Here is a 27,645-nt window from a genome sequence, read left to right on the forward strand (position 1 = left end):
CAGTCTGTGCAGTCCCTACTGCTCACTTGTGATCAGCTCCAAAGCAGATTGAAGTGAGCTCTTGGAAGCAGCCTGGATAAAGACACCAAAGACATGCAGATGTGATCCGATTTCCCTGCCTGCCAACTGTGTTGTTCTGCCCCAGACATGGCCACCTACAGCAACCATTCACCCAAAATTTGTAGGTGAATATCACAGAATCATAATGCCAGAAGCGTCTGAGTTTGAAGGGATCTTAAAGCCTATCTCATTCCGTGGGCAGGGAAACCTTTCACCAGACCAGGTTGCTCCAAGCCCTGTCCAGCCTGGCTCTGAACACTTCCTGGGATGGGGCATTTGCATTCGGAGGTATTGACACCACAAAACTGATGAGGGGAGGATTTTCTCCTGAACCTGCTGAGATGCCTTGTCCTTATCTGCCATGCTCTGCTCAGGGAAAAGGAATTGCCTCTTACCTCTCTATGGTGTAGTTTACCTATATGTAAAATGAAGACAGTGCTTGCCCTCGAGGGGTGTAGAGAAGCTTAATTAAGCAGGAGATTCTTAGCTTAATCAGACTTCTCTCACTTGCTAAGTACATGGGAAATCCTTCCGTTCAGGAACAAACTTGACACCATGACAAATGAATCAGCTTCCTTGCCATTTTGCCTTTGGGAATTATTTTCCTTGGGAACAGATATTTATGAAGCTATAAACAAAATAAAAATACCAAAGCCAGACAAAACCCCCCACAGTCCTTACACTGCTATCACTACTGATGCTTTTCCCTTCATATGAAATGTTTCCTGCAATTTTATTTTATTGGGGATCCTGCCTTTGGGAATTGGGTAAGGATATGTTTGACAGAAGATGTGATGGGTGTGTGACGACTGTGAGGTGTGTATGGGGCAGTCCTTCTTCATCCCAGCCTCTCAATCCCAACACTTTTCCTCTTACAAATATGATGATTTAGGAGAGGAGGGACCCTATCACCACCACTATCAGTTTAGTTGCCTGTGACAAAGAATAAGAATTGGTCTTATCAAATGCTGGACAGTTTTGGTGACATCTAGAGCCTTCTGTACAAGGACTTTAAGATGATCTGAGAAGCTCAGAAGCATTAAGGTGGCATTCAGAACCTCAGAGGAAAACATCTTTTTTAAAGTCACTGGGCTAATTCTAAATTAAGTTGATAAAGACAGGCAAGAGTTTCAAAAAATGTCAGTGATTTCCACTGAAATATTATCTATTTGTGGAATAAGTAGATGAGGAGCTAAATGATTCTGAAGTATCTAAATTCCACCTTTCCTCTCCCACTCACAGAATCTGCTTTAAAGCAAAAATAACAAATTAATACAAGAATGATAGTTCTCATGGTCTCTCCTGCCAGGCTAAGAAGTTACAGAGATTATCCTGAGAAACTCTGTTCTTAGGAAATACTAAGTCCCGTTTTGAAAACCATTATGGGTTCACAAAATTAAGAGATATATCCAAAGTTTTGATATCTGACTTGAATAAAATTTGAACTCTGGGCCTCTGAGAGAAAATCAGCAGTATTCATGTGAAATCTTTTTCCACTCCTCAGCAAAGCACACCAGTGGATCACGCAGAGGCAGAAGAGGTTTCAAATATAGCACACCCCTTTTTACCAGTGGCTACTCCTGGACCCAGCTCCTTCTGCTCCAGCCCTCGCCTGCTGGGAGGAGAGCTGAGGCTGGTACTTGACGTGAGATGAATCTGGGCCAATTTCCCAAACTGTGATCTTTGAGATACCCTCCCATTTCCATTCCTCCTGTCACACTGTTCCTCTGGAGGTTTGGCTTTTCCCCAGCCCTATCATGCTCCGGGACATGAGCCCTGGCTCCATGGTGGCTTCCCCAGGGAGACCTGGCTGACAGGACTGAAATACAAGCTTAGCAGAGGAATGCCCTCACTTTTACTCTTCAGAATCAGTAGAGCTGGGGTTATTTACAAAACCTCCTGGGTTCTCCCATGCCCTGCTCAGCTACTCTTCGTCCCTGGATTCATGGAGTACTCGACTGGGCAGTACCTTCCTGCTTTCTCATCCCCAGAAATAGTTTTCTTACACCTAGTGATGTCTAATCCCTTCACACAGACCCCTTCCAGCCTCAGCCCACATTATATTCTGCCTGTGTTCCACCACCACCATGGTTTCTCCCCCAGTTCCACGTGGGCTCTATTTGTTTCTCGGAAGGAGATGGTTAATGATGAGACAATTCCATTCAACAATCTTAGGCAGTTGTTTGGGTGGTTTCAGCACATTGATGGACAAGTTGCTGCCGATGGTGCTCAATGCCTGTTAAAACACTCTTGCCCAGCCCTGCCCACACGTTTTGACTCGCTGGGCTGTGCGTCACTGTCCCCTGAATTGCACCTACACAACCCAGGCTGCCTTAGGAACTGGGTCACTGAACCAGTTCACGTTAAAAATATCCCAGATATTCTTTAATGAAGTGTCAACAACTATTCTCAGGCTGAAGAGTGACTGGAATACCTCCTAATAACCTTGTTTACATATGCAAAAAGCATACCCTAATCTAAAATGTATTTATAATATAAAATGGAGTTCAACATTTGACCCTAATGTATCCCACTCTGTCACACAGACAAAGGAAATAAAAATGTGTTGCTGTAATTTCCTTGACAGCAAAAAATCAAAACAAACAAGAAACCTCACACATATATGTCTAGGACAATATATATGATAATGTGAAACAATGAGAGATTTCTCATGGCCATGTTGAAACTCATCTTGTTAGTTCTAAAACAGCAGAAGATAAATATAATTTTTTTTAATGTGGAAAAATGTAAATAAATAAATACATCCTTAAAACTTCCTTGATTAAAACTTTTGCTGACTTCCTATACAATTAAGAAGGGGAAGGTTTCACAGCCAGGGCTGTGAAGATTCTTAGGAAAAAATAGCATGATGATTATTATTAGGTTTTATTTGTGGTATTTATTAATATTATTATTATTATTATTATGGTGTATCACCCTTTGGACTATTATAAGTACAAGAGTGACAAGATGGCCTAATCAGGCCCATGCCCCATTGTGTCAGGCATTATAAAAGCACATGGTGAGAGTGAGAAAAAGTTTATAACCAAAGCAGTTACAGACAAAAGGTGCAGTGGGAAACAGTGACACAAAGAGATGAACCAGCACCAGAACCCACGGAAAGAGCCAACATTATGAGTCTGATATCTGGAATTAGCATCTATTTAAGCACAAACTTGTCAAGACAAATATATATGTATTAATGCATATCACATTATGCAGCCTGAAGAGTGTATGCCAGGATTAAGAACTAAAAAAAAAAAAAAAAAAAAGAAAAAAAAAGAAAAAAAGGGATTTGGTGTTTTATTTTCCTTAGGTAAAATATCTTGATGAAAACTGGACAGACTAAAAGCAATGCAGCACAGAGCAAATATGAGATTGAGCTTTGTAACTTCAAAACAATGTTCAAACCACAACCCATTAAAAAATAAAATAAAATTCAGAGAATAACTCTTGGTAGGATATGACCATGATTTGAACAAGCTATGGCAATGTACTTCCTATTTGGGATATGGACAGCAAGTAAGAAACTTGGTGGTATTCCAGCTGAGGAAGACTCTGATAAAAAACAAGCAGACAACGTGCATTTTTCAGCACAGAGAAATTTCTTTCAGCTCTTACAACCAATCATTAAATATCTGAAGTTGAAAAGCCTCTCCTGTATTTAGCATATTTGCTAACAATGATTTAAACATGAAGCAAGAAGGGATATTATTTATTTTTATTATCTTTCTTCTACTTTGATTTTAGTTTGTATTATAACTTAAATACTTTGTACACTTGGCATTATGTACTTTCTCCTGCATTTACTTTGCTACATACCTTACAAAGACTTTTATTGGTGAGGCTGCTATAATTAATTTTTTTAAATGAAAATATTTTTAGACTTGTTCCTGTTTAAATAGGCCAGATATTTCAGCCTTATTTACAGATGTGAACATGCCCAAAATATTTCAGCAGCTTAAGCCTTTTTCCACATTGCATTTAAACAGTCAATTTTTGAGAGCTGCTTTTTCTCTCAAAGTTATATAAAGTCTCATCTTGTCATTCACTTATACAATGAGTAATGTAAAGTTCAGATTTTCACATGCCAGTTAATAATTTTAAATTCTAGAACTGAAAATTTACTATTAAGCTTCACATTAACTAGAAAAAAAGGTTATCTTTTAATCTATGGAAAATAATTTAGTGCCAAGTGGTATTGTTTTCTATCAAACAATTTTTACTATAGTTTTCAGCTCAAATTCATAAAAACAAATATGCAAAATGACATTTAGCTACAAGATCACATTTCTCCAAAGATAAACTGTAAGCTCTGCACAGCCATTGCTACCAATCGCTGTTTATCCGAGCTTTAAATTCTACTCCCAAATTTGAATAGACTGCAGAGCTAACAGTGTTACTGAGGAGCAATATCAAAATATGTGCCTCCTGGGTCTAAAAACCACAAGTTATTTTAGCTTCTGCTAAGAATTGAGGGGTTTTTTTAAAAAAAAAAAAAAAAAGAAGTTGAGTACAGTAAGTAAATAAATAAATACATTATCTACCTTCATGACCTTTCTGTTCCTGCAAGCAAACAGCGTCCATCATTTGTAACTTGACTTTCCATAAAAGTAACAGTTCATAAAAATCTGTGAAACTACTACCGGGAACAAACAAATTAAACAATGACAATGTAATAAAATAAAACTGCTGTTCTACTCCTATAGCAGAAGAATTGCTTCTTCGCTGGGATTAATACATCTTGCAGAAAACAATTTTAAATAATGTGTAACATATGGATTCGGCTTTTATTATTCTTCTAAAAGAAGACAATTATATTTATGTGATAAACTGTTCAGTGTTAGTAGCATAATGTTTATATTACTGGCCACTTAAATAGTCTTTGGCATAGTTTTATAAGGAACAGAAGCCTCCAGATCTTTTGAAATCCATCTTACAAAGTAAGTCCTGTCTGTTACTTGGAATGCAATGGTTTTACATAGTTTTCTTACTGGGGAAAATAAAAATGTACTGTAGGTAATCTCGTTGTTAAATTTCCTGCATGGTAACTTTCTGATGTTCTAGATACAATTCTTACGGCATTTTAGGCAAGTCTAACGAAAAGTGTGAAAGCCTTGAGCTGTCAGGAAATCGAGGGGGGTAGGGGGGGGAAGGAGGTGGGGGAAGCAACTTTCAATTTTAACTTTTTGGAAAAGAAGAATCATGATACACTGTTTTCTATAATAAACCTTTCCAAGGTGTTTTCCTTAATCTCCTCCCTCTTCCAGGCAATTAGTTCTTCTGCTCTCTGATTATGCTGGCAGATTACGTTTAAGAAAAGAGTGCGTTTCGGGTAGTTTTCAAGGAGCTACTTTTCTCCCCATTATATTCCAGATAATATTCAAAGGGATTACACAGGAACCACAGAAGTATTTATCTCGATATCTTCCTTTGCTTATGAGTTGAAGCTGCACACATTTCTGAAGGAAAAAAGAATGTGGCTACCAAATAAATATTTTCTGTGGCTGCTGTGTACATGGATTTTTATCGTAAGCAATTCTGACAGCAGCCTGTCTGCATTGCTGGGGTTCTGCTGTCCTGTGTCAGTCACTAAACAAGATCACTGGGAAAAATTATGCGGGGTGAAATAAATGTATTTATGTAGGTTTATTAAAAAAAAAAGAAAGAGGAGGAAAAAGAAATAATAACAACAGTTTGGGGAATGTTACCGTATTCATTTTTCACTCCTGAAGTACAAGTTTGGCGTTTTCAATTCTCCACTTCTCATTTGCTTTAAAAGTTGGGGTTGTTAACAAAAGATAAAGAGTGTAACCTAATGGAAGTGAGATCTGCATATTCAGTTAATTTGGGATTTATTATCCCAGTAACTAGACTTGCAACTGTTCTAAAACCGTTTTGACTGAAGACTTGAGAACAGTACGAGTGGATGGCTACCCCCACCCTCATTCTTAAAAGAAAACCTGTGCCTGCTGCTTCCAATTTAGTGCAATCATGCCTCTTACTGGCCAATACAAGATGCAGCATTAGCTGTCACATGCAAATGAGTATTCATGGGGACTTTGAAATGTGCAATAAAGAATAAAGACACGCATTCTGTGAATAATTGTTTTCTTTTATAAAACTGGATCCAAAAGGGAGTGCCATTTCACCCAGAGTCTGTAGCCTTTCTATGGTTACAATCTGCTGTTGAAGCCAGATATTAGGAATGAAGTGTGGATAAATGGAAGACTCCAGTTTCCCGTGCTGTCAATCTTTCACAGTATTACATTTGCTTAAAAAGAAATAATCCAACCCATGTTTGTGGTTCTTGCTATCTTGCTTTCTCTTCCAACTGGGACTTTTAAATGCATAGAGATGTATAATAAAGTTGTCCCCTTTATATTAGCTTTTTTCTTTAATACAAAGCCCAACCTAAATTCTTCCTCTTTGACAGCACAGACACTCAAAATTACACAGCAGTATGAGCTTCACTGCAAACCTGAAGTCTTTCAAAATGTTCTGATATCATCCACCAGGATGACAGAAAGAATAAGTCAGATTTTTAGGGTCTATTTAGACACAGAGAGCAGAAAAAAGCCCCATGAAGCTGCATGCAGACACACATTTGTGGAGCTATAACAGGCAAGCTGAGTTCAGATGCACACACCTATTCACTGTGCCTGCAGCCAGAATGTCTCTTAGAGAACAAACAGCCATCGACTTGGATTGATATCAAATCATGGCATGAGGTGGCCCTATCTTTGCTGGCAGGACCCCAAATCTTCAGTCCAGTAGCAGCAAGAAAGCAAATAGATGCCTGAATTCCTGCACCTTTGCACTGAACTGCAGGACCAGAAGTTAGAGCCCATGATTCTTGTGGGTTCCTCCCAAATCAGGGTATGCCCTAATTCTATGAGGACTGCAGGAAGCACTCCAGTAAATTCAGACTTAGCTGAGATGGGACCAGAAGTAGATAAAACTGGTTAGCCTGCAGGAAAAAGGTAAGCTAAGGATAAATGCTGCCTATACCATAGGAGGACTGATCAGTGAAGGCTCAGGAGAGGGGAAAGAAACTCTTGTAGGTAACTCAGTGCCTTGGATTATGTCTAATCTGAAAACTAGAGGACTCTCACTCAGCCAGAGCCTCTCAGCAGTCAGGATGTGGCCCTGCAGAAATCCCAGAGAGGTGATCAGAGCAGGGAAGCATTGCATTTTTCCCTTCCTCTAACACAAATAATTCCTTGTTGTCCTGTTTACTACACACTTTAGCTCTTGAAACACAGGTACACACATGTCAACACACTGAAGAAATGAATCTCCAACATTATCACTACAACTGATATACTTACTGTAAACAGAGGCATGAACTGCCAGAGGGCAATGTGGGGATGCTTCACTCCTCTAAGGAAGGATGCTCCAATTCAAGGGTTGAGCACATTGACCAAACCCTTCCCTTGACTGCCTGGCCTTCCTGTGATCCAGGCTGGAAGGAAGAAACCCCCTTTTTAGCTTTGGGTTCATAATGTGCCTTTTAAGGGAGTTGAAAGAGAGGATGACCCTAGGGCTAGAGGAGAGGGTTCGAAATGAGAAGATTTGGTTTGTATTCCTGAATCATCACAAACTTCCGTAGGCATGTTACTCAGCTCCTCATTTCCCTGCTTACCAAATATAGCTAGCAATATTTTGGTATCTCACAGAGATGTTAGCACAATCCCTTCAACATACATATCTGCTCCTGCATTATTTCGATGGAGTCATTTCCAAAACTGACTACAAAATACTCTGTGCAAACACACAGCTCCATGAGGCTTAGTCATGCCAAACACAATGCATGGTAATGCATCCCTGTGACCATGGGAAAGCAAACCAGGACCTCATTCCCATGTAAAACATACTTGTGGGCTCCTCGAGGACTTTACCCTTTACTCTGTATCCCCACCACAGAAGAATTTCAATTATTCGTGGATCTTTGCCCCACTGTCCGTAGCACAGGTGGCCCTACACTTGAAGATACATCACAGGAGAGACCTGCATTTGAAGACCTAATTTGGCTGTGCATTATCCTGAGCCCCAAATCCACATTTCAGAGAGTGACTTCAGCCTTATCTGCAGTCTCTGTACACAGTAGGGACTTGGCAAATGGAGTTTGGTGAAATGGCACGGCACACTACATAGGAGACTGACTATAAATCAACAGATTTTGGCTCTGCTCCTGGCTCTGTCACTGATTTACCATGGAAACTTGGGCAAATCTTTTAGTCTCCCTATCCTTCATTTTCTGTACCCATAATGTAAAGATAATGATGCTGCTTTGCAAGCTCTTTTGAGATCTCGAGATGTTAAGTGCTAAGTGCATTTTATTAACATTAATAGCACCCAACCGAGAGGATGCCATATAGCACTAGCCTGGCTGTCCCCAGAAAACAGATTGGTGTGGGGAAAGTGTGCATTTGTTAAGCAGCTTAGACACTGCTCATTCCCATAATACTTCCACAACACACGGGAACAAGATCTGACCTACTAAAAGAAAAGGGGGAAAAAAAAAGGCCATAAGGAGAAAATTTCTAATGTGACCTGTCATCTTATTTCTAGCCCAGGAAAACTTGGGGATTTACTGGAGATTATCAGGGTTGCTGTGTGTGGTTTTTATAGCCAGCCACAACCCCAGTGCTCACAACTTGTGGTGGAGACCACTTCCATTAGTAGGCATTAATCACCATTTTATACACTCCAGCTCAGCGATCACTGAACAGACATCGAGTAGATGCACTTAGTTATATCCTATCACATTTTATATCTGCCTCAATTTTAAAATAAGTTAATTGCACTGAATTATATTCCAGCTCTTGTATTTATAGGACCACAGTGTATGACGATGTATATTTTTTAAATACTAAGAGGCTTTGTTACTTTATGCTTCAATTTTCAATATTTCTGCTCAAATATGTATCACAACATACACAGCAGAAAGGGCTATGAAAATTTTATTATTAATGCATGGTTTTTTTCCTCTGCTTGAGATGGAACTTTGTTGTGCATGTTATAAAATGTTAAATATTAGAATTATTTAAAGTTAATAGCATGCCAAAGAAAATGACTAATAATACATTATACAATTAGATGCCTTTCATATGAGTGAATCCATTAACAAAATAAAATACATTCAAACAGAAGATTTCTGATTTGCAATTTTTAGCAAGGATTGCCCATGTGTAAAGCTAAATTATTTACTCATTTAAAAAACCCCAAAAACCGCTGGATACATCGGTTTGCAATTATTTGCATTATGTTTGAATGCTTTATCATGTGGCTCCAATTCAAAAATACGTATGTCTAAGTTGATGTAGCATCTTCATCAACGAAAAGCATAGAAAAACAAAAGTAAATCTCTTTTCCTGTATTTAGGAAACCTGATGATACCAGAACCTCTCAGTGCTGCTCTTTTAGGTGGTTTAGGTGTCTTTTTGTTATCACTCTTCAGCCCAGATGTCCTCACATAGTTTCACAACTCTACCTTCCCCTCCCAAGTGTAGCTTGTTTTCTAGATAGGATCAATTCCATCCCATCCTATCCATTCAGATCTCAAGTCTGGCATCACGCAGCTTCACCCAAATTCATCCAGATGCTATAGCACTGTAGTTTTCTCTTTATTTTGAAACTTGCTATCCTGTCTCCTCAGCCGATGTCAAGATTACCCTTGAACAAAACACTGAGCAAGCAGCTAACTTTTCTTACAGCAAGGAACAGCTTTCAGCACCACAGGGATATAATTTTCTCAATCTTTTCCTCCTCTGTTTTATTTTTTCATCAATGCCCTGTCTCTAGAAAGGCACCCGATGCCAGCTAAAGAAAGTTCCACCAGGGGTGGGTAATCTCCTCCTCCTCACATCCATCTTCTCCTCACTGCTGCTATCTACTTAATTAAGTCATTCTCAATCTTCTATATCATAAGCACATAATGTTGGTTGATGGAAATGTGTTTTGAAATCCCTGTTTGTTTGTTTTTTAATTATCTGATTACACCGGGAAAAGGAAAAAAAAAAAGAAAAAAAAAAGAAAATATCTGTCTTTCACAAGAAGCAAAAATCCAGCAATAACAGTCTGTCTTATTCTCTTGCAAGAGATTTTTTCCATCTTCTAATAGTCTACCCAATCCACTCTTTATAGATTATGGGAATTAAAAGTGTGATGAACCCAACTGCAGCAAATTCTGGTAACATCACTGCAAAACTGATTTCAGGTTAGAGATGCCTTTTATTATCATCTTTACTCAGCTTGTGAGAGGTGAGGAATGTTATGCTTAGATTCTGCTGAGGTTTTTGTCAGGAATTTGGCATAGACCAACTCTAGGCTACTGTCACCCCAAAATAACTCCTGCCCATCTGTGTCCCAATGTCAGTCCTGGGTGCAAGTCATGGATGAGCCAAGTCTCCCACGTTATGTCAGCTGGTAATAGGGAAAAAAGTGTGCAACAGGGACACAGAAAAGGACTATAAACTAGCAGAATTGGACACTGACTCTGAGGTAGAAGAGAAAAAATAGTGTAAAACATTTGTTCCATTATATTCAACTCTCAATATCTTGATTATTTCAAAATTTTACCATGTTATGTTGTATAAATAAAAGTAGTAATTATACAAAGAAGAGAAACTATGTCGAAATTAGAGCCCTGGATTCATAGGATGATTTCAAAAGCCATCACTCTCCCAACTCACCCTGAGGTGTTTGTCCATGCAGAGGGCTTTGATTAGGCTCAGATTGTTACAGTAGAGTTGGGAAATGGGACCTTTGATCTCGAGAGATCTGAACAATCCCTGTTACTTGTACTGACAACAGGCGTGGTACAGGCTGAGTGGTGTTAACATTCGGGTGAGAGCTGAAAACCCAAGTGAGAGCTGTGCTACGTTCTCACTTTTGAGACTCTGGTACCATGCATAACTCTGAAATTAAAATACAGTGTGACTACCTCTCTTAGTGTTTAAATTAATATGCTTAATAATCCATGCAATAATAAATCCAAAGTGCAAAATAAGACTTGGAAAAGAAGGCAAAGGCAATGTCTGTTTCTTTATATTTGCATATATGGTGTGTATTTGTTCAGGACAATAGGATGTGACACTTTCCTTTATCAGTATTTCTTAAATCTCCTTTTTTAAAAAAAGGCTTTCCCACTAAGTATCTAAGCAATATTTTTATACAGTTACATATGACAGGATTTTATTTTTTAAAGGGAAAAAGCTAATTGTGTAGTCAAGAAAAATTATTATTTTCCTAGGTACATGCAACTAATGCTTCTTAAACACTCTAAAACATCTCAGACAGCCTCTGGCACTCAATTTCCCAGGACACAACTCCCCTGTATACCCTCTGCTAGACTCACCAGCCCTCCAAGGTCCCTGGCACTCAGCATCCTCTCAAATGGCACTAAATAACAGTGATTAAGAAACTGAATCAACACCAAAATGCCCAAAGAATGTATTAAGAGAACATGCTTTCCAGGAGTCTGATAAGTTGCTTGTGCAAAATTCCACTGAATTTTTTACACAACAGCACTTAAAAAAAAAAGGAGAGAGAGAGAGAGGAAAAAAAAAGGCAGGAATATTCAATTCTAAATCTGTAAAAAATGATGCTATGAGTGACTTGAAAATGTCTTAAGAACATTTACATTTTCAGCAGAAATATATTTCTAAGAAACGTTGCATGTAAAAATGATACAGACATGGGTTTCCTCATAAAAGCGTGTTTCCAATTATCACAGAAGTTATGATTTATCATTTTCCCTATTTTTTTCCCTTCTGGATTTTTTTTATTTGAGTGTTTTCCAGTTTGGCCCCCAGCACTCTCAACCAATAAAATTCAAGTTAAATACATTAGCAAAGTCTCCTCCAACCAGAATCTCTTGCTACTGTCAATATTTTTATCTCCCACAGTATTTATGATTTCCCCCATTGTCAATATACAGAACACCACAAACACCATGATAGAGCTTAACTCTGTGGTGTGGTAACTTCTCATCCCATGTCACCCTGCAGAATCTTATGTGATGCACATCCACATATAACATCCCCCTTTGTGTTGCTGGCCTATTGCAAGCTCATATTTGCCTGCTACTTTTACACAGAAACCACAGAATTACAGATATTGACCACAAGGGAGAAAACCACCCGAAATATTAAGCCACACCATGATCTTGTAAAACATTGAGCATGACCAACTATAAGTAGGAATTATGCAGATTAGTTCTCCAGAGTATCCATCCCCTTAGCAGCTCAAGGTCATCCAGTGCAAAATACCTCTAACACTTGGTTCAGTTTATCTAAATAAGACTGGCAGTTCCCAGCTTCTGGAGATGATCCCATCATCCTAAAAATCCTAGGTAGAAAGTTTTCCTGCTAATACTTTTAACAAATGGCTCAGTAATGTGTTTCCTTTCCCTGTTGTTTTGGAGCTCTGTGGAATGGCATTTCCTGTAGCGTTACTATCAGAACAACAAACCCAAACAAAGAGTCACCCATGACAACGATGAGCATCCCCCAAGAAAAGGCAATCCCTCGCTACTGCGTGCAAACCTACAGTCCTTCTGTAAATAACACTCCTTGAGGGGTTATCAAGAAGCTCTTCAACTTCTTGAAGTGTTACTAAGCAAAACGCTATTGTAACGCAAATAGTGCTGTGGTTAGAAAAGGAATAAAAGGCATGTCTCAAATGCTTGATCATACAATACATGCCATAAAATCCTTGGTATGTTTGTGGCTGACCGCATTAACCCAGTCCTAGTGCCTCTTCTGCCCCATTCTACTGACTTATTCATCACATGAAAAGAAAAACATGACAATACCCCCAGTTAGAGAAATTTTACAGAGCTAGAGATTGGGCACATAAGATATTTTTTGGATATCTTTCCATTTTATTTCTTTCTTCACACTGAATTCAAAATAGTTATATTGAAAATATATTGAAAATATTTCTATTGAAAATAGATCTGTCCATTTTTTGCTGCACAATGTACATTATTTACAAAGTAATTCAAAGCATCTGTTGCAAAAGTTAGTGTTTCCATCAGATTTTGTCACCTGACTTTTATTTACAAATCATTGTTTGAGGTACTATAGTTGCCCCCCTTTGCCTCTGGAAATAGAAGGATAGGATGTGGAAACTACATCTTTTTAATAAAAATACTACTAATGATAATAATAATAACAACAATAAAAATAAAAATAATGATAACGTTCTGTAGCTTAAAATAGACACAGAGAAAAGAACTTACATCAGTAACATGCACATATTAATTGATTCACCAACTACTGTAGGTTCAATTATTCTGTTGTCAGAGTTTTAAAGCTTGGAAAAAAAAATAAAAAAAATGAAATTCTTGGCTACAGCTTGGCATATGCAGGTCTTAACCCAGAAGCAAGCTGTTTTATAATTATTTCTGAAAATTGCTTCAGTCCATTTTATTTTCTGTGCTTGCCTGGGAAGTGTGAAAAAGAAAGAAAAAACTATTTTTGACTCAAGGCTTTCAAGACATTTTGGTACTCAGTTAGCAAGTAACCCAGTTTGAGCCTGATATTTCCATCGTGAACTTTGGATCACTCTTACTGGTTTCTCAGCGAGTCTGATCACATGAGTAACTGCTGGCAGATGTGAGGAAGACTTTGCTGCCTGGGCTGTTCTTGATCACAAAATGACACCGAGGCTGGATGGAGGCTCTAAGGTCAGACCCCAACCACAGCACATCCATGTCTTTCTAAGGATACTCATGTATGCCTGAAAAGTACAATTGATAACCTCCTAGAATATCTAAAAATGTATGAGATGGCAGGATATAAAGGGAAATCTCACCAAGGCATACACACAAGAACTTAAGGACCCATAAACATACAGGAAAGTGACTGTAAGAGGAAAACCAAACCATTTTTTTTCACACCTTTTTTATCAAGAGATACTTGCTGTGATTTTCAAATAAAGCCCTTGGCAATCCACTTGGACCTTCATTTTTGTAGCTGCTCTCTGGAAGTTGGGAGCTGAGAGAGGACCTGCTCCCTCCTGCCCATGAAGCCTTTATTAGGAGCAGGATTGGGGCTGCTGGATGCCTTTGGAATGGATATTTTGGGTCAATGAAAAGATTTGGGTGAGTTTGAATGTGAAATTTTGTTGACTTGGGATGCACTTTTTTTTTACTGCTGCTGTGAGGCATTTTAATTTTCGGGTTTTTTTGTTGTGTTTTTTACCCTTATTTTAAAGAATAAAGCTGTGGAAAGGAGATGTTTATCTCTCTTTATTTATGTCGTCTATTTCCCTCCTCCCTTTTTTCTCCATTCTAAATGATTCCTTCAAAACCACCCAGCCCATTTGTGTTGACCTGGAGGCTCCCTTTCAAAGGCAGCTTCTCTCTTGTATCAGCTCCACGGGCTTTGCCCTCCAAGGCAGAGCCATCCAGGAAACCACTGTGATTCCTGATAGCTGAGCTCAGACATATGGTCCCAGCAAGCTCATAGAATCAGTAATACTAAGAAAAAAAAAATCCCAAGATTTGTTCCTCTTTTCTCCCAGTTCATTGATAAAGAACATGTCAGTTGGGTTGAAGAATCCTGCTGGTTAAAGGTATCATCCTTAGCTGCTCATATGGTCTAGGCTCTTACTTGTCAATTAGATTAATCTGAGTCATTTTAGAACAATAAATATAAGTACAGATGGAATATAAACATATTGAAGATTACTGCTTTTGATGGCTGTTGTTTATTAAATCAGAAATAATGCTGAAGTGAAGATTTTGTTGATATTTCAAATGGAAAGGAAGAGTAAATTAGAATTAGATGTTTCTTAGGAAAGAAGAAAAAAGCAAACCCCGAAAAATCTCAACAAACTGCCACATCACATCCTCCCAAACAGCCTGTGGATAATAAAAAAGCAATGATTTGCTTAAAACACCACCTATGAGCTACCTTTGGAGAAGGGATATGGCACCTATAAACTCAAAACACTAGGTATGTTGAAATCCATAAAATTTCCAATTACTACTTCAGAATTTATTGTGCACATATGGAAAATAATACTTGTAAGAGAGAAAGGGGTTTGTGCCTGGTGCTGTCAATACTGTGAAGGATGGGGTGATTATAAAGCAAATTAACAATACTTTTAAATGTGCATTCACTTATCTTTCCAATTAAATCCTTGTTAAACAACTGCACAGACAGTAATGGTGCTTCTGCAAAGCACTGATCAAGACAGTTTTATTGTAATTTTTACTCTGTAACAATTAATCAAGTAGGCATTTTCTTTATTATTAAATTATTTAGTTAATAAATATTCACAATCAGTTCACGTATTTCTGGTTTAAATTTTACTTTTAATTTTTTTCTTAAACTGAATCATACCCCACTACATTGTTATAGAAGAAACAACAGATATATTTCAATTCTTTTTTTTTCCCAAATGTTTTTTGTTACCTTGAGTTAATGGCAGGGTGAGGTCAAATTCACTTCCCCCCTCCCTCCTCAATTTAGAAGTATTTGGATATCTTTGGCTGTTCTTTTCACAAACAATGTACCTCTCTGCAATAAAGGAATATTTAGCCCATGTAAAAATTCATATATTTCTCCCTGTTTTGGTTTATAAGTATAGTAATAGAGCTGTAAAAACATAGTAATTGACCTTTGGACAGTCCATGGTGCTTTGCAGTTAACACACACAAGGTATTCCAAATGAAATGAAGGGATGCAAAGGTCATCTGTACAGCAAGTACCAAGCATTTTGCAAACAAAGCATTGGATATAAAGACAATTAGGAACTCTCTTGTATTATGCATGAACCAACATTTACTGAATGAACCAATAAGTATTGAAATTTGTATTTCTATGGTGAGTTTCCATGAACATATATGCATTGGGATAGAATCCTAGTGTTCCAGCAATGTGTTATGAACCCTTTATAGCTCCATTTTTTCCCCTTATTTTAGTACTCATGAAAATTTCTTGTTTGACAGTCGTAGAAATGGAATGTTTTTCCAGGTACTAAGCAGATTAGCACAGGGACCATAAAGAGGGAGCCTTCTCCCTCCTTCCCCAGATGTCCCTGGTCTTCAGGCATGGAATTAATTATTGAGGATTGCTGGGAGAAGTGTCTGTAAGCAGAACGGGAAACCTGCCAGGCTGAGCACAAAGAAGGTCCTCACCCCATTTTATTGCTCTGTATCACACACCTTGTATACAAGGCCAGGTTGGACTGGGCTTGAAGTAACTTGATCCAGTAAGAAGGTATCCCTGCCCATGGCAGGGAGTGGAATGAGATGATGTTTAAGGTCCCTTGCAACCCAAACCATTCTGGGGGTCTATGAGCAACATGATCGTCCTCTACCAAAGCAAAAAAAAAAAAATCACTCTTACTCACCCACACCTTGATGGATGACAAGTCTTCCCTTTTCCTTGTATTTTTCTTTCTCATACACTTTTTGCCTCACTGTTGGCTTTTTTGGTTTTATTTGCTATTGAAAAGCATCTCCCACCTGTCCTCATTTTCATATATTGGTGCCTTAATGACTCGGAGCAGCCCCACCTGGGGCATCCGGAGCCCTGACTGTGACCTGGGGCCCATGTCAGACCCACTCTGGGGCTTTGGGCCAAAACAATGGATCTTTCAGCAGCATCCTCATACCTTGGAATTGCCAGCACACTTTATATGGCTTAACAGATCCTTAAGCAGTACTTTATGCCTTTTCTTACAGGTGTGAATTAGAAGAATATCCTTATAAATACGTGTAAAGGCTTTAACTTTCTAGACCTTGCTTAAAATCAGCAAAACTCCTCCAGATTTTTCATAAAATCCCTATTGCCAAGTACCTTGTCTGCCTTTACTTTTTTTTTTTTTAACATTTCAATTATTAGACTTAATCAATAATATGGAAAGCATGAGAGGAATAGATGTGTCTGTTTAATATCTCCAGCTATTATAGAGGCCTTTACTGTAGGTACTCAGGCAAAAATACTGACTGCCTGGTAGCTCAGTTTCTCAAACCAAAATTTTTCACTGCTTGTAGACTGAGAAAAGAACGAATTTCCTGATGTCACTTTGGTCCAAGCAGCTTCTACTGCCTTGATTCAGTGATTTGAAAAATGATGACTTAGAGTTTAGAAAGTGCTGAGAGATGTTATAGCCTGGTCCTGTTATGATCAACTGATCTTTTCAGCTCTTAATGGGAAAATAAATCATAGATAAAAGATAATCCTGTTGCACAGAAGCAAAAAAGGTGTGATATCAATAGACTTTTACAGAAAAGGAAAACTCTGTGAGAGGGTTAAAGTAAATAAGGTAGTTTGTTCTGCTGATGCTCATGTTGGCAAGGTCAAACCCTCTTCACGAGCTGCCTACCTCACGAAATGAGAATGAACCACAAAGTATATTCAGAGAATTAAAAAAGATACAATGCTTTTTTTCTTGTTATTGTTGTAAACCCCTCCTCACCCCAAAAATTCTAGAATTTCAATGGTCTTTTTATATTTTTACTGCTATTATCTCTTCTTTAGTGATAAAGCTCTCAATTATTAGTTTCTTTCCTTTTTATATTCACCAGTTCTTTCATTTAATTTTTGATGCTGAGATGACATTAACAGTATAGGAGAAGAAGCCAAATAAATCTTTGCTATATTCTAATTAATCATTTTTCTAATAAAATACTTTGATATGGCAGCCAGCCTAGAGAGTCTTCTATGATCTTTAATTTTCAGTGTGATACATACTATTTATAGCCTGTAAAAATAGGTGTGACACAATGGCAAAATAAGCAGGAAGAAGGAGCCCAGCAGAAGAACTGATTGCACAGTCAATCTCTGCAGTGCAAATAGGCTTTGTCAGAACATTTGTTTGCATTTATAATTAAATTAAACTTTAACTAAAGGAAAATAAAAGAAATATCTCTATTGCAAAATCATATGTATAAATACTACTTTCCCACTGTTAACTACCGAAAAATGAAGGCACAGGGATTGACCTGAGGAGGTCACAATAATTACTGAGGGAAAGGGTTGTGTGGAGTCAGTCATGAACCATCACCCCACTGCAGAGCTCTGAGTGACTGGGAAATAAGTGGGTTGGGAGCACACAATACTTCTCCTAGGGACCTGTTTTCCTTTATGAGGTATCTGAAACTGCTGCTGACCTCAGCACCTAATTGGCAGGAGACACCAGGCTCTTGGGGACACCAAGTGGAGATTGCTGCTGCCCTCCCAGCACATGTTAAACAAACCCTGTTTCCCCTCTCTCTTCACATCATTTTTCAGGTACACCATGACTCAGTGGGCTGTTTCCTGCTTTCAGGTTCCTACCTAGCACAGAGAAGTGATGCATTTAAACAATTCAAACAGTGGCTTGCTATCTTTAAGCCATTCTTTGTGTCTGTGGTGTTTATCAAATGTTCTGAACAAAAAATTACTGGATTATTCTTTGGAACTGCAATGTAGGACTGTCCCATTTCCTGGGGACTGCTAAGTGGCATTAGGGTTTACAGGAGTTGAACTTATTTCTGTATGGTTTTACCTCAGGAAAACCTAAATACAGACCTGGCTAGAAAATTTTACAGCGGGGATTTTAAAGACATGAAAGGGGAGTCTGCATAGATATTGTCCCTTCCCATTGAAAATTGTTCCATCATCATATAAAATGCATGAATGCCCTAGTTGTATCAATAAAGACTAACATAAGAATCAGTAATTTTCACAACTGATATGATGATAACATAGTCCTCCAGGGGAATTAGTTTTCTTTGAATTTTCTTTGGTCATTCAGTAGGTAGATTTCCTGAAATGTACGTTAAGTACACAGTGCCAGAGTGGCTTTAAAGTACTATTAATTCACCTTTATATATTAATTTTTCACAGTAGTATAAACCAGCAGAGAAAGGTGCCTGGTACCACTGCTACAAAAAGCCAGCTTACACTTCTGTCTAGCTTTCCAGTATCAGCCCATCTGTTTCAGGTAAAAGCTTGAGCAGTAATGTTAAGCTCAAGTATGTTAACCTTTGGATGCCACAAGATATGATAGACAGGACCATTATTTTTGTGGCACTGTTTTTTCCTGACCAAAGATTCCAGGCAGTGAAGAAGGATAGAAAATCTTGGGTTTGCCTCTCTGTCTCCAAACAAAATACAACGTACAGTTGTTGGAAAGCCAAGACATTACTGACACACAAATACCCAAGAGCTATAAATTTAAGAGAACCCAAGTAATGAATCAAAATCATGAGGCTGATTGGTAAATAATGATTTATTCAGTCTTGCTGAATTTATTGGCATAAATACTGATTCCTCATAAACCAGAGTTCATCCTCCAATTTCAGCTGAAGACAAGACTGATCTGGAGCATTTGAGGAGGTGGCAAACACCTACTGCTCCCCTGAAACTTTCTCTAGAGATGTAAAAGGAGGCTTGAAGGTGGGAATATTTTTACATCTCTCCTATCTCACAATCTCTTGAGAATATTTGAGTCAAAAGTCTTAGTTTATGTCTAGTACAAAACTAATTGAGGAAGTTCTCCACCAGCTCTTACCTCCACATAGAATACACAATATTTAACAGTTCTAGTAATAGTCTCCAGGTAACTTATAAAAAGATAATAAAATATAGGGAAAAAATGTTCCAGGAGCTTCACATTTATACTTGATTAATTCAGAATTCTATAATGAAATTTAAGATCTAGTATTTTTCTTTATTTCTGAGAAAAGTTTATAGTATTACCAAGTTCATTGTCATAGGGAGAGTTAGTCTTTGCCAGGAATAGTAGACCATTTGGAGAGATGACTGCATTTGTCTTTTATCCTAATTAGCTCCCAGTATCAGCTTCCACACCTGTAACAGTATCTACTGATCAATGTTAGATTTCTTTAGGCCACAGGGTGAAAAATGTGCTATTGCATGTGTGGAAATATGTTCATTGTATACAGAATTTGTGAAAATACACTCAGTAAATATGTACAGGATGACTCTAATTCTTGTTAACAGGTCCCCAAAATATTCATTTTCCATCTTCTCATTTTCTGGGGTCAAATCTTTTTTTATTCAAAATCAGTGGTAAATCTTTACCAACTCTGGCACAGTCAGTACTCCACTTTTAGTATTTCTTTTTAAGTTCTTTTCAGCACCTTTTTCTCTTTCGCTGGTTTCCTTTGGATCCCTGTTCTACTTTTGGTTTTGTTTAACTTTCAACATCCAAACAATCTGCTATTTTTCCTTTTAATCTTTTTCTTTCCCCCTCACTTTGATTCTTCGGTTTCTACATATGCTTTGCTTTTTGCCACCTGATTTCATGTCTCCATTTCCTCCCTTATTTTTAGATTTGTTTGTTGTTTGTTTCTCATCTCCAGTTTAACTACCATTTTCCTCTGCTTACTCTGCTCTTTTCCCTCTCTCCTTGCTGACATCTCCCTCTGTGCAATATCTTTCTACCTTCCCGTTCCTCTCTTTTCCAAAACATGGCTCATCATTCTATGCCACTAATGTATAGCAGATCCTGAAATACTGTCATCTGAGACAGTCAAGTACTAAACAAAACGTTACCAGGGTGGAGGAATCACTTACCCTGATTGACAACAAATCGTAACTTTTGTATTGTTGCCAGATTGCCGCTAACTCGGTATATTCCATCAACATCTAGACCTGAAAGAGAAACACATATTTCATTTTAGATCATAGAAGTATTTTTCTTTGTATGTCTGTCAGGAAGCCAGAAGCACCCTCCCAAGGATGAAGAACAGCAGTGTAGAGAACGACTGCAAAATAATCCACCTGACAACAACTGAAGTGCCTCCTGCCTGATTAAAACAACAATGCAAAATAAAAGTGGTAGATTAACTTAAGTGAATACAAAACACCTAGCTATAATTATCTTGTAATTCTGTCAGCAGAATACAGCTCTGCAAGCGGGGTTTAAGTGTGACAGGAAAGGAAGAGGTAATTAGCTCTTGTGCTCATCATGAAGGGCTGTTTGGGACAGGCACAACGCTGTGCCAGCCCTGCTTCAACATGGGGTGTTTGTATTAATAGTGCTGGGGAAACTCCTCTGTCTGGGGTCTGGGTTTTTCAGACATGAATTTCTGAGGCTGTGACCTTTCTGAAAATAAAGTGGTGAGGTGCCTACCCTGAATCATGACGTGTGTGAGACTACACAGAACTACAGTTTCTCTGCTATATTCTTCATAGTGGATCAGACAGGTTTGAAGATGAAATTAAATATCCCAAGTACCATATGCCCTGGAGTACATTTCTTCATTAATATAGGCCATTCTTTTCAAGGACAATCCAACAGTCTTGTTTCTCCCTGCATATCTACTCAAGGTTTATCTTCTAGGTGAAACTAGATGTCATACTCCCTTTTGTGACATATTATCTCCTACAGCAAGCTCTGCTGATATGAGTGTTTAAAATAGCACTTCCAGCCCCGGTTGCATAGCTGTAGCATTTCAAAGCACATGGGAACTGCTCTCCTTTTCCAGAAGAATTAGCTGTTGTGCAACAACGACCAAATCTGCATGCCCAAATATCCAACCCACTAAACTGCACACTGCTATTTCACATTTAAAACTTTTAAGTACATAAGAAGCCAAGAGAATCTACACAAACAATTTTTTTTTTTTTGTTAAGGCTACTTATCCCTTGGAACACAAGTTTTAATTAACTTTTGGCAAGCAATTTCACAGAAAGCCTTTCTCTTGGAAAATGCTAATTTGTGAAAACCAAAAATTTTCAGGAAATATTTCCCAACAATGTATCTAGGGGGAATATTTTTCCAATTTGGGGTAGAGCAACAAGGAAATCTAAAACTATAGGGAAGAGTGAAAATAAATCCCAAAGTCCAGAAGCCCAGTTGTAATAACAGTTAAAGAAGAAACTGAGGTTCAAGTCCTTATTGACACTTGCATCATGCCCTGGCAAACAAGTGCCATGGCTAGTGGACTCAAGTGCTTGGAGGTATTTTTCACTGATCTTAAAACATTTTAAAAGATTTACTTTTACTTTTGATGCAACCTGAAACCAACTAAAGTATTTGGTTTGTTTGCATGTTTGTTTTCCCTCTCTACAAAATACAGTTCTTATTTTATGTCTGTCCTGCTAGGAACTCCTGGTTTGATTTGCATTAAATAATGTAATTTAAAAATTATTGATAAATACCTTATCTGGTTATTACTAATAATGATGTACTACTTATCTGAGTGTTTTATTCAATAGTTTTCTACCCTGCACCTGTGGGTGTCCTGCAACATAATACTGGGGGTGATAATTCATTTCAGGAAGGTCTCCCCTTTGGTTATAGAGGGATAAAGAAAAAGTTTATTTAAGAGAAATCAAAAAGAATTTGGTAATCAAGAAAACTTGGAAATTATCCATCTGCTGGATATATAACATATGAGCAAATGGAAATTACTAAAATGTTTAAGTAATGCAATTCTATCCTAAATCTGAAGAGTCTAATTCTGTTTTAGTGAGGGGAGAGTGAGAGAGAAAGAGTAATTCCCAGCAAGGGATTGTGGGACTCTTGTGGTCGGGGATTAAGAATTGCATCATGTAAACTGAAGTCTGAACCAAAAATTAAAAATAGGGAAAATAAAGCCCCCAAACAGAATGTTAACCTTTGTTTGGATTTAACTCAATTCAGTTCTTAACCTTATTGCATATATGGAAGTGAAAGCAATCCCTGTCACTTCGGGTGAAATAGTCTCACATTAAGAGCATCAATTTGGAACCTGCATAAATCACCCAAATCAAGTGAGAATGACAAGCTGTGTTGTGAACTAGAGGATATTACACATTGCAACATGGAGTCTACAAGTGCATTATTATTGTTATAAATTTATTTTGGTCCAGAAATGAGGTCTGATTAGCATTTTATTTGGGCACTATACAATATGGCAGAGATAAAAAGTATATAAAAAAATAAAATCCAAGAATATCAAGCCAATTATAGTGTTCACGTGCCATCAACTTTCTGCTCCAAGAACTTTGAAAGTTAAGCCAAACCAAACCAATACAAATTCGTGGATTTGGACATCCTTTTCATGACCACATTATCTTAGCTGGATTGTTAACTTATTTTGGAAATCTGATTAGGCACAAAGGAGAAAGAAAAAAAATCTTTATAGTTCTAATATCCTGATTCTGTGAATAACTTTCAAAGTAAATTCACTTTTAAGGGCACCTCTATCAAGAATAAAACATCACTGCACTGCTGTCAGTGTTTCTTCACAGCAGGCTATAAATACTTAGGGAACAGGATGAAACAAAAGCCTTGCAGAGTTTTCTATCTGGTGCTGGAGTTTAAGTATAGTGGTAAGGAACATTTAAAAAAAATCATTGTAATAAAGTCAACTTTAGTTCACCATAGTGTGACCTTCTTGCGTTTTCTAGTGGGGTTTATCAGGGAAGAATCACTGAATTTTGCCCTAAAGGAGAACAAGTATTTTATTTGCTTTATATTCCAGTCTCCAACTCTGTTTCTGTTTGTTTTAATGAGGAACCTGAGAACAGGACGGACCCACAATTAGAAATTATAGGCATAAGCATGATAATGACTTCAGTATTTCCACCCTATACTTTGTAGTGGTATAACAAATGTAGGAAAAAAAATTTACTGAGAATATCTCAGTTCAGCTGCCAAACTATAGCAATTTTTAACTACTTTATTTTAAAAATTTGTACAGGTACTCCAATGAGAAAGTAAAAAAGGAACAGGACACAGTCTTGGTTGAGGTTCATGAATGTTATAGTCCCTGCACTGTGCAGAAGATGTTGGAAAAACATTTATTTAAAATATTTCTTGCACTCTTATTTTTATCCAAAATGGATGTAAATATGAATGCAAATCAGTGTCAGATACAGTAAGAGTTTGAGCCGGAACAAAGTGTTGCAGAGAAACATTAAAAAGACAGGAAATTAGAGTTTATGTGATATATTTATTCAAAGAAATGCTTTAAAATATTAGATTTTTATATTGGCTAAGGTAGTTCTGGTGATTTATGAACTGTCTGGAATTAAACATTCTCACTAATTCCTTTCTCTCCCATGGAACAAACTCCTCTCCCAAATCACAATTACTTTGTTTAATGTTAATCCATATTTGGCAATATCTTAAAATTGAACATAAAAAGAACTTCTCTATGTGTGAGGAGAGGGGGGGATGGTGGTATACAGAAATTTCTCTGACTTTTAACAAGGTTTAAAATTTAAACCATACAATTTTAAGCAGCACTAGGTAACTTCCTGCATTGAAGCCATGGAACTTTCACAATTAATGCATCCTGAAATAGGTGTGGTCCCCAGGCCTGTTTTGTAAAAGAAACCATCGTGCTGGATTCAACAACAAAGTGAAGCACAAACTTGAAGAAAGGCATTCTTTAGTTAGTCCTTTCATTTAAAATCAGTTATGTTCAGGGCAAAACTATTGTATTTCAAAGGAGCCTATTATGCCTTCCCATAAACAGAAAGATCATACGTTTTAAAACTAAAGTATCATTATGTAATCAAGCTGTTGTATTATAAACTATTTTGTGGGCTCAGATGCCCAGGGCTATCTTTACAAATATTTAAGAGGTCATTATCAGGGTATGTTCTCCCTAAAACTATAATTCTTTCCTCGTGTTTTCATATGCATCTTACCCTAAATATCTGATTTATAAACAAATTTTTTTCAAGTTGACTAAGGGCACAAAAGTGAGGCAAGAAATCACTTAAAGAAGCAGAAATGAGTGAATGCAGCAAATGTACCCACGTCAAGATAATGTGATGAGAAAAACACAAAACAACATGCAACAAATATAAAAAATTTACAAAAGGATAAGTATTTGTGTGCCAGTAAAAGAAAAATCATAAAGAGCAGCAAACAATAAACTTGACACATTAAAATTTGATATTAAAAGCATTGTGCCTGTATAGGGTGACAAAATGTACCCACAGTTTCAGGTGAATGCAATGCAAAAATAACATTTTTGCCTGAAGCCATGGAAATCAGAGGTGAAGTTGATGAGAACAATGAAGCAAATTTGAGTTACACCACAGACATTATTGCTGACATCTCTGTCCTGCTTTGTGGTGTGGCCATGGGTGGGGTTGGACGTGCCCTAAATCTCCCGGAGCAGTGCTAGAGGCTGACACCAGGATTGGCTCTGCTCTGCTGGGACAAAACTATTGCTTTGATTGCTGAACTACCCGTTCTTGTACTCCTCCCTGCAAAAGAGGCTTATTTTAAGGCTTAAAACAGCATCCCAGCAAACATCTGATATGAAAATAGGTCCCACCCCCACTCCAGGGAAGGTAACTGGCTGCCATGGAACCAAGTGCCATACAAACATTATGGTAAATAGTTCTAACAAACAGCGGATAAACAAACCTAGGAGACCAAACAGTGGGTGACACTTGAAATCAATTCAAAGGACAGAAAGATAATCACTGATGTAAAAAGATCCATTTTCATTGGTGCCTATGATATACTTGTGTCTCACTTGCAAATAAAATGCAGAGAAATATTTGGAAATGACTAAGGCCTAAGAGTTATTCTGATATTGTAAAAGCAGTAAGAGGGATGCTCTTGGAGGCTGGCTAGACTGACCTCAGTCACAGACAGTCTACTTAAATAATTAATTCAGGACACTTTGAACAAATTATTCATAACAAAATATCATTATGGTTTCATGGAAATCAGGGTTTTTTCTAGAAAACTTGTTGTATTTTTTCTTGATAGGACTGAATTTCTGACAGGTCTGGTTGATGAAGGCAATGGTGTTGAAATAGTATATTTGGCCGCCTATGTGGCTTTTGACTTAGTACCTCATGACATTTTGATTAAAGCACTTGCATTTTATGGAATTAACTGGGCATATATTACATGGATTAAAAACTGGCTCAATGGCAGACCTAGAAATGTGGTAGTTAATGGGAGATATCAGTTAGCAAGGTCATAACTGGCTCTTGAGAGTGGAGCTCTCAGTCCAGTGTCATCTAATACCTTTATCAGAGATGGACAATGAGGGAAAAAAATTCTCTTGGCAAAATATGCAGATGGCACAAAGATGAGGGAGATATTAAATAATGAAAAGGACAAGTAAAGCTACAGAAGATCTGAACAGCTGCCTTAAATGGCCACGGTCTGGCAAAACAAGGTTTTGTATGGAAGGTACACATGGTACTCTGGATGTAGGATACAAAGGACTTGAGGTTTACTTTAATTAAACAATAGCTGAACATGATCTCTGAGTTCAGTGCTACAACAAAGAGGACTAATATGATCCCTTGAATTAAAAAAAAAACTATCAAAGAAGCAGGGAAGAGACTGAAACTCTTCATGGGCTACAAATAGGATTTCTAGTAGAGCACTGCACTGGATTGCAATGCAAGTAACATGAAACATTAAATACGATTGCTTCATATTAAAGAGAGGATGGAGAACTTTCCTCCCTGTCGGTACATTTCATTTGATATGAAAGCACTGCACTCCCAACCAGCACTGCTCAGCTGAAGGACCTGTTACAGGCAAACCTGAATTCAAGGTCTCATGAACAAGATTTTCTTATTCTATGATAAGTAGATGTCCAATACTGCTTTAGAATTTAGTAAAGGCAGAGATAGAGGGGGGAAAGAAGGAGAGGAAAATTCATACTAGTTCTTAACAGGTTATGAATGACTCTGTTGGAGGTGTCTGACATGAGGTTTGCTGAATCTCTTTAGGAAATTAGCTAACAAGTAATAAGTTTGACTGCAATAATATCAAGAAGATGAGGGGCATCCCTACATAAAAAGAGAATCTCATTTTTCCTTGCAGTAATAACTCCAAGATGCAATGACAGGAGAAAAGCTTGACTAAGATCTTATTGTTTTCAAGACCCTGTAGAAACTGTTTAATGAAAGCAATTACAACACTGAATATGAGCGTTACATATGAGAATAAGTAACAAGTGGATATGATGGATGATATACTTCATTCTGTTTCATATCACTTGATGGTAGAATTTCCACTTAGATATTTATATACAAATAAATAAGGGCAGCGACAGTACAAAGCAAGTGTAATTTAAATGAGCACACAGTTCACTGCTACGCCGGGCTGCTGTTTAATGCCCAAATCAACTTGCCATGCCTTCGTCTTCGTCTCTATTGTGCTGTTCTTTGACATTCAAGAAGTTTATGGTTTAAAAGCCCCAGGAACAACAAGACTTACTCAGAAACCTGCCTGTAGCAAGAAACAAAACTAAGCATTGTAACTATTTGTTTTGAATGAACTCAGCGTGCTCACTGTAATTTTGCCGTTACCTCCAATATATACTTTTGCCATTCTGCTGGTCCCACTTCTTGCAGCTAAACAAAGTGACCTCATTGCTTTCCACTGTATTTTCTTTTAAACATTGGCTGGGATGATTGAGATTCAGGAATGTGGGAAAATGGATTCCCAAGCCACGTCCATCCCCTTTAATTCTGAGCTGTAATTTTTGGCTTGGCTTGAATCACAGTCATCACATTTCAGTCTGAATCTCTCTGTAAAGTGATCTTTCTTAAACATTTCTTTCACTCATCATGGGATCAGAAACAAAGCCATTCTAGTCTTTCAGCGAAACACTTACAAACGTCTTTT

At 37.7% G+C, this 27,645-nt stretch overlaps 1 protein-coding gene across 1 annotated transcript in view; it reads right to left on the minus strand.

Annotated features, from left to right (window-relative positions):
* The window catches only part of ARHGAP15 (Rho GTPase activating protein 15), a 329,404-nt gene that overhangs the window by 86,084 nt on the left and 215,675 nt on the right, over nucleotides 1-27,645 (minus strand). Inside the window, exon 11 of the mRNA XM_071562294.1 lies at nucleotides 20,610-20,687. Within this exon, the coding sequence (XP_071418395.1) occupies nucleotides 20,610-20,687 (78 nt within the window). The remainder of the gene's footprint in view (nucleotides 1-20,609; nucleotides 20,688-27,645) is intronic.

Source organism: Pithys albifrons, chromosome 8 (assembly GCF_047495875.1).
Source record: "Pithys albifrons albifrons isolate INPA30051 chromosome 8, PitAlb_v1, whole genome shotgun sequence".
Classification (NCBI taxonomy): domain Eukaryota; kingdom Metazoa; phylum Chordata; class Aves; order Passeriformes; family Thamnophilidae; genus Pithys; species Pithys albifrons.